General features: G+C 32.7%; 1 protein-coding gene across 4 annotated transcripts in view; it reads right to left on the reverse strand.

The window, feature by feature from the left end:
* Nucleotides 1-10,072: 10,072 nt before the first annotated feature.
* LOC111060065 (calexcitin-2) overlaps nucleotides 10,073-19,158 on the reverse strand; it is a 293,673-nt gene continuing 284,587 nt past the window's right edge. For all 4 annotated transcript variants that reach the window (XM_039434686.1, XM_039434683.1, XM_039434684.1 and 1 more), the window contains one exon: nucleotides 10,073-10,394. In XM_039434686.1, coding sequence (XP_039290620.1) covers nucleotides 10,281-10,394 — 114 coding nt within the window. In that variant the 3' untranslated portion in view covers nucleotides 10,073-10,280. The remainder of the gene's footprint in view (nucleotides 10,395-19,158) is intronic.

Below are 19,158 nucleotides of genomic sequence, written 5' to 3' on the forward strand. Positions count from 1 at the left end.
TTTTTAGAAGATGTGTGTATATTTGATAGATTATTCACTACTAAAAGCCCATGCTAATGCTCAAAACTTTCATTCAACCTCTATTGATTTCCAAGTGAGAACTGTAGCGATCGGAAGTCCACCCTTTCTTCTTGACCGCTACTAATAATCTCTTCCTCTTTCTTTTAAACTTCGTTTTCCTACTCACCCTCTCTATCACTCTCCTCCTCTGTGGAAACTCAGACCAGTTCAAGTCATTGTTTTTCAGTGAATCGAGGTAACTGAGCTTCGTAGTAGCGTTAAGCTTCCCTTTGAATGCCATAGCAAATAACGGCCTAAGTCGCTTTCAGCTCTTCTCAATCTTGGTTGAAGAAAATCATCTTATGACTATTCTGATACATTTCCTATTAGAGAAAATGAATTTTCTTAGCCTTTATAACCTTCTCTCTCACTCTCACTCTTTCTGTATCAGTTTCTCTCTCACTCTCTCTCTCTTATTTATTTATCCGTGGACAGAATCACAATCATATAAATATGATTAGGAAGGAACAACAGGCTTGACCCAAATCTATTCCATTCCCAAATTTTGATAAACTAATAAAATGTGCAAAAAATAGGTTATGTTTCTACTGTAAAACGTTCAAGTTCAATTTTCGTTTAAAAATATATATAAGCTAAACATTTTGAATTTAGAGAAATTAAAACACCAAACTATATTTAGATATAAAACTTAATTATTACTTCATATTGAATTAATCAAGCTATTTTATAAAGTTTTTAACTTACTCTCTTTCTCTCTTCCTCTCTATATGTGTTCCTCTCTCTTCTTTCCCTCTTCTCTTCCTCTTCCAATCACTCCCTCTCACTTCCTCTTTTCCTCTCTCTTCACATCTTCCTCTCTCTTTATCACCTCCTTCCACTAACTATTACCTTTCTTCCTCTCTCTCTTATTTTCACTTCCTCTTACTTCCTGTTTCTTCCTCTCACTTTCTCTCTTCCTTATTCTCACACTCTCTACCGCTCTCTCTGTCTCACTTCATCTCTCACTCTTTCTCTTTATCTCTATTTTCCACACTAAATCTTTGTTTCTCTTTTCCCCACTCTCTCTCTCTCTTGCTCAATCCTTTCTCTTCCTATGTCTTACTCTTACTACCTCTCTCTTCCTCATTCTCACTCTCTCTTTTCCATAATCTCACTCTATTTATTCTACTCTCTCATTCACTCTCTCTCCCTCCCACTCCTTACTGATTATCTTCCAACAGTTCTGTACATCACGGGAAGTGATAACTTTTATTGATAAAAGTTGATATTCCATTTAACCAGTTAACCTTAATATTCAACATTTTTCGTTACTTCATGTAATCAACATAAAAATTCAGTTTTGTAACTCTCAAATAGCCTAAGTTTGAGAATGAGTAAACACAGACTGTATAAAAGCGTAGTAAAATATATTCTTTGTGAATACAGAAATGAATGATAATAATCGTTCTTCCAACGGATTGCGTATGCAAACCTCCTAGAAATAGCATTGGAACAAGTTTTGTTTTTGAATGAATATTCCGCTTCTCTCGTCACCCATTGATTAATGCTGATTGATAAGGTCATAAATTGTTGTCAAATCTGACTACCTACTTACCTTAAAAAAAAACAGACACTGTAGATAGCAAATCACAAAAATATCATTATCAACTTTCAAGAGTTAAAAACTAAAATAAAGTAGGCTACTGATATGAATCTATGATGAACTCCATCATTCAAATTTTATCGGAACATGCAAAACAAATTTCCGATCTACATTTATTTCTCTCTGAATTTATCTGCACGTCACTGAAGAACAAACAAACAGCAGGTAGGTGGGAGAATGTATTTGTATCGAGTTTATTTACTTTTAACTCAGAGCTCACAGTTTGCTCCCAAGTTACTGAGTAACTGTAACAGTTACAAGATCTGTAACAGTTACAAAAACTATAACAGTTACAAGTAACTGTTTCCTCAAACAAATATATACGACCAGAGAAAACTCCTATAATATTCTGTATTACGTATAATATATATAATAATATTCTTTATAATATTCTATATGATAATATTCTGTAATATTCTGTATTATATATTCTGTATCTATATTGTATTCTGTGATACGACATAAACATCTATCTCTACCACTCTACTACACTATACTGAGACTCATTTCCAACTCATAGCATTCCTTAAAAATACTTCCCATTTAATCAATGCTCACAGTTCATTCATAAAATACCATCCATCTCTCCATCCTACTCTCACTCTTATACAAACATGAAAGTGTTTGAAATCAGCGGTTGTCATTATCATGTATATTGTTAAATGTTAATGTAACCGAAATTCTCTACAACCGATTCCCTCTGGGTGTTTAAAATACACAGAATTTTCCAATCAAGAAGATGCCTCCTACAATATCTACAATATACACACACTTGACAAACAGCAAACAGTTAGTTTTCCGTCCTGATTTTCCCTTAAATCACAAGATAACATGTGCATATTTACTTGGAAATCGACACCTCAGTTGAAGTCAAATAATGTACATGAGAATTTCACTGAAGTGCTTCCCAAATACTGGTTCGAGAAATCAGATACCTGCTACAAGGATCGGATACCAGCGGATACTTCAGCTACAATGACTGAAGCTTGAAAAAGTAAGTGAATGACTATTTTTTGATGGTTTTACAATTTATTCGATTTGAGATTCCCTTCGCTTTAATCACAAGAACTGTTTCCTCAACAGGAAACAGTTACAATACAACATATAATATTCATGATAACACAGACTGTATGTCTCGCATGAGAGATTTTAATGATTTTGTGAAGCTGTTGAATAAATTGAGGACCATTACTGGGTCTTTTCCATACTGTGTGGGAAGATGGAAAAATAGTATCTATATTCAAACTTGTATACCTCTTTGGAAGGATGTATGATTTGTTTAAACTCCACACAAAAGTCTGTTTACTTTTAATTCCGATTAAATGCCACGGAAACCTATCAGAGAAGCCTTCTCAAAAATACTTTCTCTGATTGAGGGTTTAATAACGATTGAAATTCAACAGACTCTTGTGCAACCTGATCTTTAGGTTGTGAATGGAGTGATCAACGAGAGATAAACAAATTTATAGAGGACATGAAAATCGTTTTTGTCAAGGGAAAGTTGAGTAAATTCAATTATCAAGTTTAACAAGTGATCCCACGTCGAATGATTTTCGTGAGGAGCTCTCTCTTATCTTGGTGATTTTGCTACTGAGGCAGTTGTAAAGTTTTATAGCTCAGATTCTTTATATTGTATACACGAATTACTTAATCCATGAATCCATGTAGCCTAAAGCTATGAATAAAAATTAGAAATCTAGGTACCCTTTAAAATTATTCAATCATGACATGTTTCAGCTATATAATGCCATTATTAAGCCTTGCTAATGCCATTATATACCATTATATACCATAGCATTATATGGCATTATTATATACCCTTTTAAAAGAGTTCAATCACGATATGAACATGTCGTGATTTAACAATTTTAAAAGTGTATCAAATTTTTATTTTCCTCCACCTACTCTCTAAAGTACTTACTTTACTCCCTGAAACATAATTCTAAAGTGTCACTTTTTCGCTCTAGGTAGTAAAAAACAGAAAAACTCCCTAGGGAGTAAAAGTGACTCCATTTAAATAACATGGGAAGCATCTCTATTTTAAAAACTTACATGATAATAGGTTAGAAGGTCTAAGCTCAGATGAGAAAGCGTAATAGAGGTGTCTGTCATTGAGTCAACTGAATTCAATACCACAACCAGAAATTTGATCAACTCATGAAATATATGTTTGTATGATATTATATTCTTAATATTAGTAGACGATAAAAATTTATACAATTTTTAAAATATATCGTATTCTATTCAAAATACCAGCCAACAAATATTTTTGATCTGCATTCTGCAATTCAAATATGAACCGCGTGATCTGGAGTCAGCCATTTTTGGTAGCTCAGCTGATATGATTGTTACAACTTTGGCCGATAGATAGCGCAATCAGCAGTGCCTATCAGACGACCGGTTTTTAGGTTTTAGATTTTAGGTTATGTTAATACCAATACGTAAGTTATTAGAATGATTTAATTTGCAGTTTCTATAAAAAAATGTAGATGGAGGAAAAATGTTGTGTACATCACGAGCGAAAAATACTTTTTCTCCCTCAGGAAAATTGTTGCCCTCGGCTTCGCCTCGGGCTTCAAACTTTTTCCCTCAGGGAGAAAAAGTCGTACTTTTCACTCTAGATATACAAATAACTATTATATTTAAGAGTAGGTAGCATTAGAGAAAAAAGACAGTCTGAAGCTAATTTATATCCTATTTTAATGCTGCAATGCTCCAGTATGAAAATATATGAGATAAGAATTTCTAGGCAAAAAATAATGTGAAATTGAGGGCATATTAATAAACTGTTTGAGACTTTCTTAACGAAGCACGCTTTGGTGAACCAATCAGAATGATTGTAGTAGTCAATTATCAGTTTAACGATTTCTATTGATTACAGGGTTGTAATGATTGCGAGACAAATAAAGCGTGCCTATATGGAATAAGTTGAAACTTGGAGGAATTATCCGTGTTGCCAAATTGTACAAAACTTCAATCTTTTCAAGTAAGCCCATGTGACAGGATGTATTCAATTTGACAACACAGTCGATGCACAGATGTCAATTTCAATAATTTATCGAGTGATATGGACTTTCATGATAAATAAAAAAATTGCAAAATAGCGATACGTATATTTTCTCCAAATCTTGTTTTATTATTTTATACAAACAATACTTAACAATACTTAACGATGCATCGAAAATCCTTTTCACGCCAAATAATTCTGAGGCGATTAGCTTTCTCCACGAGCAAACGCAGCTTTTTCACACGTACCGTACTCACTAGACTATGACAACACGAGCTTGCTCTTCCATCTGTAATCACACATTATCTGTAATCATGCAAATTTATTTTTGCTCAACAAATCAAAACTTTTTTGTTGATTGATTTCGTTGAATTTTGTTGAATCGATTTTGTTGAATTTCAAATTCCGCAAGGCCTTGCTTAAATTTTTGGTGTCCTGGCCTGTATTATAGACCTTGTTTGCGAATTGATACACCTGTGCGCTCTAGCAGCCAAATATGGAACTACAATGTGACTCAGACAAACCACAGATTCAAGACTGGAGTCTATGCGCAAGCGTTTCTTTCTTTTATGAGAGAGGGGGAGAATATTTTCATGTAGGTACTACATAATAAAGGAGCATAAGTTCTATATTTCTTGTCTCTGGTAGTATATTTTTCATCTTTTTACTAATTTAGGGTACTTACTTATCCATAACGATTTCCATATCCATTTAAAGCAAATCTGAGATAGGCCCATTCACGTTTTTTGCTCAAAGAAACATCATGATTCAATCCAGAAAATTGAAAATGTCTAAAACTAATGAAACTGTGATATACCGTAGTGGATTAACTACAAACTATCAGTATTCCTTGGAAACATCAATTTATTATTTATTTATTTACAATGCAAATAACACTAATATAATAACATTGAAAGATAAAATAATAAGGTAGTCCTTGTGCTATTTTTCTTCCAAATTTATAGGTGACAAAGTCCAAGGTAAGGTTAGAATTTCACGTGTACAATTTTTATAAAATGTTGGTCCAAACATTTAAAACTATTAATTTTGAATTTAGATGGCTTAAATCTTCCTATTCAATAAATGCTGAATGTTTGTACTGAATCTCACTTACAATATTGATAGAGTACCTAGTGAGAAAATGAACTGAACATACAAATATTGGAAATGTGGAATATCTCCAAAGCTAGATTCCCAGATATTAGTATTAGTGATGCAGTGGAAATCTAATTCCCGAGAGCTCTTATGGGACATTTCTCTCTCAAACAGGCCAAGTGAGATATGAATAGAATTGGAACTCATAACAATTATATATTTTCACTGTACCGGAGTTGGGAATTCAGCTCACCTTTGAGGAGAAGATAAAAATAATAATTATCAAACGTAAATCCAAAGTTAAATGCTGTAAGCCACCCCGATGACTTCTGCTTCTGCAAATATAGACAACAGGGTGACCAGCTTGAAGGAAATTCGAAGACAGCTACTATTCAAAACATTTTTCCAGCCCAAGAATCAAACTCGGTACTTTCTATTTTTTTTTGCTGAGGGTGTTGCCCACAAGAGCTCTAGGCTTGTGCTTGGGTAATGTGAGGCGGATGATATTCTAGCTCACCTCACATCAAACTGACAATCTCTGGATAGCAGCGCTCATTTTATATTAGGCCACAGAGGCTAGCCATATACAGATGGAAATTGATAAGGAATTGCATAATGCATTAAGGCTTTCCAAGCTCCACGTTTTAAGAACCTGAAGTTGAAGTGTATGTACACAACGAGTGGTTGTGAGGGCCAGTTCCACGTTCTTGGAAACTGAATAAATAGAATCATAGAGGTGTAGGGCGTTTATGTCGCAACTTTTACTGTTATCTCAAGCCGATTACTGTTGATTATTGTCGAATTTTACTGTTTTGTTGGGGTGAGAGTGTATGAACGGCACAATAAGAGAGACTACCAGTGTCACACTGCTTCACAGGTAATAATTACATGAACTAGCGGCTTGAGATAACAGTAAAAGTTGCGACATAAACGCCCTATACCATGGGATATCTACTTATGCTATTGTTTCTCTATGATAGAATCAGTCAGTCGTTCCGAGCTTCAGCAGTCTTAGAAGGATAGAATAAAAATATGGGTATTTATATCTAAGACCACTCTGACCGCTGATCGCTGACAGTTCTCTGTATGCACACACCCTAAATTATTGAATTAAAACGAGTAGAGTGAGTCAATTGATAGTGAAGCTATTGACAGCTTTCTGATAGTATCTTGTTTCTCTTCAATCATTGAGAAATCTATCTAGAACGCTTGTTAAGGTAGGGCAGTCAAACTGCCCTATTTCAGGTACCGTATTAAAATAAAATTCACACAAAATATTTTTAAGTAATATATTTCAGCAAATCGTAAGGACACAATTGAAAATTTTTGATTTTTATATTTACTTTTTGGATATACTCCAAATATTTACTTAAATATTTTTAAGTAATATATTTTAGCAAATCGTAAGGACACAATTGGAAATTTTTGGTTGTTATATTTACTTTTTGAATATTACTCAAGTAAGATGGCAACCATCACATTGTTTAATAATTCTCACACTAAGTTAATTCTGCTACTTGGAATGGACATACGCAGCAGAGAGAAAGCATACAGCGGGAGGGATACAGAGGCGCGATGTTGCAGTTTTGAAGCGGCCAGCGTTCTCCAACTTCTAGTGACTGTTCATGTGCTCATGCACACATGCGAAGTTTCCTGTTTCAAAGCAGTCAGACGACTGACAAATTGGCAACTGCGCTTCTACCTATGACTATTAATCACTGTAATTGGCTGATCTCCCTCCATTTCTCTGCGCCGCATACTCCTCCAAGTCAGAAATTTATTGTGTTATTCGCATTCTCAAGTGCTGTTGTGTTACTTTATGAGTTTAAAAAACCTTTGACTTGAGGTATCCCCATACAAAAGCAATCACACGAGCTAACTTAGAATGGGTGATGAAAGGGGGCACATATCCACCTCCTCATTCCTACTCATCAAGCGGCTAGGAAAAACATATTTCATAAGATCAATTCCAACTCTGGCCATATGGCTAGCTGCTCCATCTTGTTGAGAATGAGTTTTCTCATTGACATGAAAACGTCGAAGTCAGAAATGAGGAGGTCATATGGCTAGCTGCTCCATCTTGTTGAGAATAAGTTTTCTCATTGACATGAAAACGTCGAAGTCAGATATGAGGAGGTCATATGGCTAGCTGCTCCATCTTGTTGAGAATGAGTTTTCTCATTGACATGAAAACGTCGAAGTCAGAAATGAGGAGGTCATATGGCTAGCTGCTCCATCTTGTTGAGAATGAGTTTTCTCATTGACATGAAAACGTCGAAGTCAGAAATGAGGAGGTCATATGGCTAGCTGCTCCATCTTGTTGAGAATGAGTTTTCTCATTGACATGAAAACGTCGAAGTCAGAAATGAGGAGAGGAAATAGTTCAGCATTTGAACATAGCGAGCTGATTTTACTGAACGGCGTGGCCGTTTTTGTCTATTTACTTGTTTGTGAGAATTTTACTGTGAGACTCAAACAATGTGTGCAAAATGATGATCACCACCTCACTGGAGTATTTAAAAAGTAACAATTTTTTCATATAAAATCAAAATTTCCACATGTGCTCTTACGATTTGTTGGAAGGTCTTCTCTTCTTTGCCTTTCCCCAGTGTGCCTTTAAAGCGTTGGGTTAGTCTCAGTCCATTTCCTCCATGATTCCCTATCCAACGCCATTCTCTCCATCTCTGGAACAGTATTTCCTCTTCTCCGTCCTATTTCCTCAATCCGATCCTCATATTAATACCTTGGTCGTCTCCTTCCTTGCACTCTCACATTCACATACCGTTTTGTTTTGCAATCATCCCACATCCGCTGTACATGTCCATACCATCCAAACTGCCTCATTTCTATCCTTTCACTGACATCTCTCATGCCAACCTCTTCCCTTATTCTAGTAGAGTACAGTATTCTGGTATCCATATAAAAAAGTGGACAGTGAAAGGACAGTGGAAATAAAGTGCCCTAGAGGAACTGTTTGAAAGTCAATTTCCACTGTCCTTATCTTGTTTTCATGAGATGATTTCATTGGCAGCTTTCACTTCCTTACAGTAAGGAGTGTATGACTTGAAAATATTCTCTGTGAATTTTATTCTAATACCTGAAATAGTGCAGTTTGACTGCCATACCTTGTATTTGACCGCTGTATTTTGCCCATAGAAAGAACGTGCTACTTTGTAAAAATTATAAATAATTAAAAAATAAAACGTGGACTGCAGAGCTGGGTCTACAATGAGGTCCACGTTATAATGGCAGTGAAGGAAGATAGGAGAAAAACGTCCGATCCTCTGTCTTGTAATTGCCTTTTATAGACGGTAGCTGATACAGGTTTATTGATGTAGTATAATGGTTCATTCTCGTTTACAATAATCAATTATATTTTATTAAGCAAGACATTATATTTTTCAATAATTTAATAATTATGATTCAATATTTTGTTAATTAATTATCACTTCTACATTGTTAAAAGAAGATCTGGCAACAGAGCAAAGCGAGAGAGAGATAGCGCTATCCGCTTTGGTGAATGATAGTCAAGGATAGCAATACCATTGCCAATCAAACACTGCCATTATAACGTGGACCGCCTCATAGGTCATGTTGAAGAGCCCTTAACCCTACAGAGACACACTTAATTTATGCTAACACAATTGACACACTGGGGTGTTGAACACCCCAATTTCATTTTGCATTTTTCTTTGAAAAATATGAAAAAACAAATACTTAGACCATACTTTATCATTTCTAAATCATTTTTGTTCCAAGTGCATACAGAAATCAAAAGTGAAGCACTGCTTATCAATATTTATACTAATTTTAGAAGTACGTATGTTCCGCCTAAGTGTTGGAGCTCCTAATCCGGTTTGAACGAATGGCTTGATCATTGACAATGACAATTTCATCAAAAACTCACGTCTCTTCATTTTATTGTTTTGAATCTCAAGTTGTAGATAATCATAGCATTTATTCCAATCTGATCCATCATCCCATACCACATTCGTAGTGACAATACAAGTAAATGTTTGTAATGAAAGTGTTTGATAAAAGTCCTACGTAAAAGACACTCTGGGGTGTTAGACACCCCAAACGAAGAACAAGATGATCTGGTGACCTTGTAGAATGCTATTACTGACTGGGAGTGGTGGAGAGTAGTTGACAATACTACAAACCTAATTCAGACTGGGCATAAATTCCCATCTGTTTGATATTTTCAACTGCAGAACAGAAAAAAAATCCCTGGGGTGTGTAACACTCTAGTGTGTGTCTTTAAGGTTAAACATATGGGAGCATGTGTGTGTGAATATACGCATGACCAATGTTTGAGAAACATTTTATTGACCACGATAATCAACATACAATACTGCAATGCAATCGGGACCAAAGTTAGACACACTTTGTCCTTCACAGAATACAAACATCAAGTGCTCAGCCAGCATAGTTGCGGCAAGGAGCCAACACCAATTCGAATACCATGTATACACAATTATCACCGAGAATGAAAATGATTTGCAAGTGCAGAATTCAGTCGAAAACTGCTTTGCCGAACACAAAGTTGCCGGGAGCTTCCGGGTCATCCGTGCAGAAGAACTCTTTCCACAGCACTGAGAATTTCTCCTTTGTCAGCGATTCTCCTGGCTGCAAAATCAGGAAAATATCGTTAAAATAACAGTTAAAAGTGATAATGAATATCTTAAAACATGTGTCAGAAAATTTGATAACATATTACAGTATAAAGTGATGTAGAGCCAACGTTAGTAGAATGTCTACTAACTTTGATGTAGAGCATCTACACCTTTTCCAATTTTATTTTTGAGAAAGTAGCAATTGTATTTGAGAATAGTCACTTGTAATTGAGAGAATGTCAGATTTAAATGAGAATAGATAGTTAATTGTATTTGGGAAGTCATCACATGTAATTGAGAGTAGTGAATTGTATTTGAGAAATCGTCAAATGTAAATGAAAAGATATAAATTGAAAATGAGAAAATTTTTCAATTGACATGTCGTGACTTATCTGTAGCGTACAGTTGCCTACAGGTTTGATTTGAGCAGGAAAGTATACTGTACTACGTACATAGTATTCCAATTACTACCACAGGCTTTGCATGGGGGCAAATTGATATTTTCAATGGTGAAATTATTTCCTCTGTACTGTAAATGAATGATTAATGAGTATCATTTCTATGTATGTATTGGCAACACGACTTTTGTCTCCAAAAATTTTGTGTAATATTGCACTTGATGAAGACAAATTCTCTATGTTCAAGGCGCAATTGAACTTCATCACAATCAATTGAATCCCTTGATCAAGCAATTCAGCCATTCTTCAATGGATTTTGCGGCTTGAAAATAATTTTTTATTTGAAAACTAAACGTTTTATTGGAATATTAAATAATATTATCATATTATTTTTATGAGTAGAATTATGAAAAATATAAGTACTGGAAGGACTGGTTTTTTGAATCATTTCCCAATTACAACTGACAACTTCAGTTGATTCGTATGTTCTCAAATTGAAATGATAGTTTCTCAAATAAAATTCACTATTCTCAACTACAAGTGATGACTTCTCAAATACAATTGACTATTCTTATTTACACCTGACGTTTTGTCAAATACAAATGACTATTCTCAATTACAATAATAATTGATACGGTACCGTACTTTCTCAAATACAGTTGGAAAAGGTGTAGAAACATTAGGCAGCTACACACACACATAGATTTTTGGTCGTACGATTTTTTGCTGTCCTTATGAATTCTACCAGGTTAAACCAATGTATCTAGAATACAATGTATTCTAGGTGTCTTGGGTTAAATCGTTAAACGGAACTTGACAAGCATCATTGTGTTTAATTTAATAGAATTCATAAGGACGCCAAAAATCGAACGTCCAAAATTCGATGTGTGTGTAACTGGCTCGACAGTGTAACTGTATGCACTGAGAGTAAAACCTGTAACATATTATATTGTAGGTGAAAATAGAAGTCAATGTAAATTTTGGGAAGTGTAGTAAAATGCTGGCATAGTTATTTGGCCTATAGTGAGGTGCACGTTATAATGACAGTGTTTGATTAGCAATGGTATTGCCATCCTTGTCTATCAGTCAACAAAGCGGACCTCTTTGAGGTTCTTTTCGCTTTGCTCTATTGCCAGATCGTCTTTTAACAATATGGAATTAATATTATAATTGACAAGGTATTTCATCTTAGTTATGAAAATTCATTGTGATATTGTTTAAAAATATAATTTCTTGCTTAATAAAATATAATTTATTGATTATATCAAACGAGGATGAACTGTTAATATTGAATCAATAAACCTGTATCAGCTACCGTCTTTAGAAGGCATTGACAAGACAGAGGATCGAAAAAGTTTTTCTCCTATCTTTCTCCACTGGCATTATAACGTAGACCTCACCATATATGATTCCTGATAAAGTGTGATCTAGTTATATTTTTATTCAATTTGTATAAAAATAGAAAAATAAAGTACCCTTTTAACATCTATTATTTCCTTACCACAACATGTTTCAATAAACAGAAAATTCTAATTTCTAAAATGCCTTCAAATCTCATAGAAGATATAATAATAAATTTTCCAATGCCTGTCAAACAGCATCATCCATCTTCCAAATTGATTCTACTCTTTTTACTACAAATCAAGATAATTTCTTTAGATTAGCAATGATTCATTGTCTAGCAATTTATTAGATGAGCACCCACCTGAAGAAGAATGATTATAGAAGCATTCCTAGCTCACTATTAATCATCTAAAGAAACCATCTTGTCAAAATTATTCCTCAAAATTATGAATTATAAAATATTCTTATAATGAAATTATGAAGTGTAAATCATAAACTATTTTTGAACAATTTCAATCTAAATTTGGGAAAGGAACAGTTTTGGGCTTCAAGCCTGTTGTTCCTTCCCCAATCATTCATAGTTGTTGAGAATGATAGTGTAGGCATCAATGCATAAATAAATTAATAAATAATTAAATACATTCAACGTACTCACCAAAGAGCTCAATTCTCACGAATGCATGAAATAGTAATACAACAATATTCTCCTAATTCCAAAACTCTAGCTCAGTGATACGTAGACTTGATATAAATGTAATTGATTAATGAATTTGGAATTCTAAAGTTGTCAACACACTATAATCGTGTCATGAATATTTTTCATTAGAAAAGCAAAGCTTTCTCAATGGTACCTTACTTCAAAACCTACTATAGAAGTAGAATTTATTATTAGTGTGGGCGAATAGTTCTCAATTAAAATTGAGACCAGTTCAAAATACAATATTTATTGTCACATTGTATCAACTTTGGAAATAAATCTTGTTATCGTTATATTGTCACGCTATGTATTATAATAGCAGATATTGTATTCCATTATTGAAAAAATTACATTTACCGTATCTTGCTTATGAAGACGATGCACACATGAACCATTGACTTGTGCGTGAGCGATGGGAGGAATGGTGAAGGATTTATATTGACAACATAAAAAAGCATATACATAGAAAACCTGTATGAAATCCAAACCAATACATAACAAATCATACGAATCAATACAAATCAATCTGAAAACATAACACTGAACATACAGGAACATGTAGGATACAATACAGAGTTGGACACAGAGAGCTCGATGACTGAAAATTGAGTGGATTAAAAAAAATGAAAAAATTTTCACACTTTTGAAATTAATTTTTTCAAAGTTTGTACTTCCACTGGAATAGTTCAAAAAAAAAAATAAAAACAATAATTACTCAATTATTCCCGTTCTTTTCAGATTTTTCAGCAGAAAAATATTAAAACCGTATATAAAAATTTGATATTTGATAGAAATCATTAAACATATTAATAGCTCCCACTCAATTTGTATGTATGATATTTCATGAGAAGAAACACACCAACTATAAGGGCTCACAATATGCCAAAACAAACCATTAATCTCCACACAAAAGAAGAACACATAAACACAATCAATAGCAACAAATAAAGCATAGAACAAGCAGTGGAAAAACAGTTATCAAATTCATTATGATATTTTTTATAATTACCGTGTATTAATTTCTACTGTACCCTTGTAGGCTATATGCTATCCATGTGTTAGGAATCCTCATTCTTCTCTGGAGTGGAATTCTTTCCAATTCTTCATTATAGTATACTCCTTGTGGATGCTTGTATCATGTTGAAAAAATTTTATGTTGAGTTGAGAGTTGAGTGATATTTGAACATGATATGGTAATAAAACTTGAAATCTAAGCTGATGAAAAGCCTACTTATAAATTAATCCTATAAACTGTAATATCACAATAAATATAAAAAATATATATCAGGCTGATGAAGCTCCTCCTCAAGAGTGAAATTCATTCCTCAATACTCCAAGAAAAATATTTTTCAAATATTTACTAGTAACACAGAGTATGAATTACAACAAAGTTAAATAATATTCTATGAATATCAAGTATCATTTGGATAAATATGGAATATCATCGCTCAAGTAGTGAATCACCAGATGAATGTTACTTGAGTGAGACGTATATGAGTCATGGAGCAGTTGAGGAATGTATTGAGACTTAAGCTGCGTTTACACCAGTAAATTCCCCATCTGTTATTCCAACATTTTCCAATAGTTATTCATAATTTGAGGATTTATTCATTATATTCGATAAATCATTATATATTTCTATAGATTCTATAGATCATTATCTACTTCCAGAACAATGAATTTTGTTGCTCAAAATTATCAAAAAATTGATATATAGCTCGGAAATATTTTGAAGGATTAAGGTGGGATACAGAAAAAAGTATCTTCAACTTTTTTTCATTTATTTATTGATGTTTTACACTCAAAATAACATACTTAATACCTACCTCACTTATCTTAAGAAGAAGGGGTTTGGAGTAACCTAGGTTAGTAGTATAATCATAGCAAATATTTCATAGCTTGGATCTTGAGATAAGAGTATGTTCAACGTGGATTAATTGTTCCAATTGGATACTTATTTCAGTTTATAATAATAATAAAACAATCGCTTCGCGATTGGAGAATAGAAAGTTTATACAGTACATAGTTCATTAACTTATACGTAAGTTGAAGAGCATCCTCCTAACATATAATTAAGAAGCTTAACTCTGTTAGTACTCGTAACCCTCTGGGCAACCAGGCCTATTGGTATTCATGAGAGATTCTTGATTTGAAATAATGGACAAATTTTTTCATTACAGGCCTGCATCTTTTCATGTAGCGTTAGGTACTGATTCTACAATAGCAAAACCCGGGATTCCCATCTTATGAGAGCTGGTACTCTATTTATTGTTTGATCTCAAAGTCTATCTAATCAGTTTAGAAATGAATTTGAATCATGAAATGGAACGTTTCTCATGAAAAAGGCTAATTCTAAAAATGTTCCTCCTTCTCTTACGGAGTGGCAAGTTAATGACAAAATTTTTAATGATCTTTGTTCAAGATTATATTGATCTAATTTTTCAGAACCAATGATCAAATCTTCCAATCCAATAAATTTTCTCAACCCTTTGAATTTTATTATTTGCTTATTCGTCAACATGAAGATAATCCCTTATAGAGGGATTTCAATATTTTCAATCTTGAAACACTAAGAAAGATTAAAATTGTTGAATTTCATATTACAGCAATGTATTGTAGCAAATACAATAGGATTGAGTACTCAATGAAACTTCTAATCTTCTAAAGGAGATGGTACTGCGTGCTTAACAAATTCTCCATATTTCTCAAATATGAGTAGTAGAACGTTATGCATTCTCAATTTCCATCAATAATGCGATAGTATTGGAACTATTTTTTTAAGAAAATGAACACATTTTTAATGTTCCATAAGTTATTATTACATTTAAAGAGAGTGGCAAACTATCATACAAATATTGTCGTAGCTGATAAATTATGTTTAAGGAAAAACAATCTTGAATAATAAATTGTTCAACACTCATATTGGATAGATCTTGAAGAACCTATATTCTTATAGTTTTATAGATTTACTCTACTTTATGAATAGATTTATATCAATGCACATATTGGTGTGAGAGTCTTTAACTACCTACTTTTAACATGCTTATAAGTTATGAATGAAGACGATAAGTTATATTATTTTTGTATAGGAATGAATTAGGTAAATTGCGAGTTTTATCTTCTTCTGAATGCTTCTAACACAATAATACGATAGAATATGGACTGTTCAATAATATAGTGTATAATATTATTTTTTTACAATACAGCTACTACAGAGTTATCAATAAATGTAAAATAATGTGTAGTTCTAGAGAAGATACTTATAGTTAGGTACTTATAGGATATAGAATACAAACATTTTGAGATGATGTGGTCCAAAGGATTAGGTTGAGCTTTGGAATGAAGCTTATAGTTGCAGAGTACAACACCGTTTAACATCAATTGAAACACCAAATTCACATAAATACATCAAACATTTTGCATGATAACTTACAACATTTAGCACCCTTTCAAACACAGAAAACAAGACAGGGAAACATCGAATATGTATTAGCACCCTCAAACAGGTAGACATCATTCTCAACAGTAGGATTAAGGATTTAGGAACATTCAGGGTACATTTAGTTATCAAGCTTGGAATGATATATCATAACAATATTAATGTAGGTAATACCGTGTGGTAAATGATGGCATATTATTATATGAAATGGCAAGCAATTCTTATGACTAGACCGATACCAGTATAATTCCAATTGATGACTATTGATATTTTGTCATTTTGATGAATTAACAGTGATAATATTCCCATCAATAAGTGATTTAAATACATATACTCACTTCCCATGTACTTGTGTGGAATGTTTTGTATTCATTTTGATGAATTAACAGTAATATATCCACATCGATAAGTAATTCAACTACCTATATACTCATTTCCCATGTACTTCTGTAGAATGTTTTGTATTAATTTTGATGAATAATTAACAATACCTAATATATCTCCAACGATAAGTAATACCTATGCTCTTTTCCAATGTACTTTTGTGTAATGTTTTGTATTCATTTTGATGAATTAACAGTAATATTATTATTCCCATCGATAAGTAGGCTACCATTCAAATACCTATACTCACTTCCCATGTACTTTTGTGTAATCTTATGTATTTTTATTAATGAACAACATTACATAAAACATGAAACGGTCTTTTTGGCCTTACGAATGGATAATTTCTCTTCATAATCCTTATCTGTTACTGTTAGTGTTACCCTTGTTCCTCATAGATACATTAATGTGAAACTTGCTTGGATTTCACTGGAATTGTAATGATTTTTCAGATTGAAACATTTTAATAATGCATATTGTGTGTTTATTCTGAACAGAGTATATTTTCAAATATGATTGAGGAATTAAACTTTTTAATTTCCACTCAAATAAAGTAATGAGTTCCCATGTTTGCAGATGGTATGATATAATTCCTAAATTTAGTAAATTCTTGTGAAATGTTCATTATACATCACTGTACCTAGAATTCAGGTATTCTAGGTGCCTTGTTATACATGATACGATTCATGTTCACATGTTTAAAGAAATATGTTCTATTACAGATTGGAAGAGCTTGAAGCTCTTTTTAAGATCAGCCTAAGCAAATAAACAGAATGTGTGTGTACTCTATACTCTGATGGAATGTTTTTTATTTAATCTATACGTGCTGAATGGTAATGTAAATATCAATATACCTTCCATGTCCTAGCGTGGCTTCAATTATTATCATTATTCTATCTTATACATTATCTTTATTACATTATTTTATACAAAATTTCATAAGAGCTCGAGAAAACAATACTCCTTGAGCTTCATCTGAACTGTTGCCTTCATCTAATTAAAGCTCAGTATCCTAAGTCAATAAATTCAATTTAAAAATCGATATTTATTGTGAACAACAATAATTTATTCCCATTATCATGCATAAACTCAACTGAAATCTCTCTCTACTTTTTCAAACTGCTTTGAAAACTACATAGACTCTAAGCCAGATTATTGGGTGTCGTCGCTTTATGAAGAGAATAACATTCTATAAATGAGCCACTTCTCAAGAGCATTTTTATGATCATTAGCACTTTTTCGATAACTATATTGTGGAGAATATGATATAGATACAGTTACTGAGGAAGAGTCGAAATAATATATCATTTCCAATATTATTATCATGAGAATTTGTGTACGATAATCAAATAATTTACAATACCTACCGTACATTTTTATTTTTCGGTGTGGGAAATATATATTTTTTCTGGATTTGAAGAGTGAATTTTGTTTATTGTATAAGAAAAATATGATCATGTGCCCATCGTGAGGAATAAATATGATAGTTTTGATAAGATCGACATTCTGATTCTAACCCCATCGTGAGGAATAAATATGATAGAATTAAACTTGAATTTTAAAAAACACTTTTGAAGTGAAAATGCACTTACTTTAGTAGTGACGATCGTTTCGACCTGTTGTTGGTCATCATCAGACTGTCCTACCAAAGTAAGTGCATTTTCACTTCAAAAGTGTTTTTTAAAATTCAAGTTTAATTCTAACAGTGAAAAAGTATGGATATGCAACAGAGTAATCACGATTGTAATTTTGATAAGATCGACATTCTGATTTCAACTTTTGGAATATTAAACTAATGAAAAAATTTAATCATATCAATATATTGAATATTAAATATTTCAATATAATAAAAAATAATATTCCACTTTTTGGGTAGTTAAGAAGTTGATACTGTGGTAATTATTCATATTAAATGAAAAGACTAAGAAATTGTCAAAAATAACAGATTTTATTGATAGAAAAACCGGTTTCGGATGTTACATCATTGAGTTTATCAGAGATTGACAATGGTGTAACAACCGAAACCGGGTCTTCCCATCTATGGTTTTTGATAATTCCTTACGGTAGTCTTTTTATTTAATATGAAAATAATATTCTTGAATTCCTTATTATATTCCTTATATATAGCATTAGAACCCCTAAGAATACTCATAATAAAGTGCTCTTTGAATTGCCAATTAGAAACCTAGTAAATGGATCTCCGATTTTGATCAGAAAGTACAGTAATGAGTATCTAATTAGAACAGTCCCTATAGGACAGAGTACTAATTCGAAGAAGCATATTTTCAGATTTATTCTACCGAGAGTGATCTAACACAGGGAATCACAAATATTCTATTTAAAAGTATTTCAACAATCAACATCTAGATACATTTATAAATATGAATATAATCTGAAATCAACCATTTTAACAATTTTTTAAACACTGCAATATCCCAACCACTACAATTCATCTTGATTTCTCAACTGTTTCTACATCCTGATAAATACTTTTGCAAATTTTATTTTGGGACGT

The sequence above is a fragment of the Nilaparvata lugens genome, chromosome 8, assembly GCF_014356525.2.
Source record: "Nilaparvata lugens isolate BPH chromosome 8, ASM1435652v1, whole genome shotgun sequence".
Classification (NCBI taxonomy): domain Eukaryota; kingdom Metazoa; phylum Arthropoda; class Insecta; order Hemiptera; family Delphacidae; genus Nilaparvata; species Nilaparvata lugens.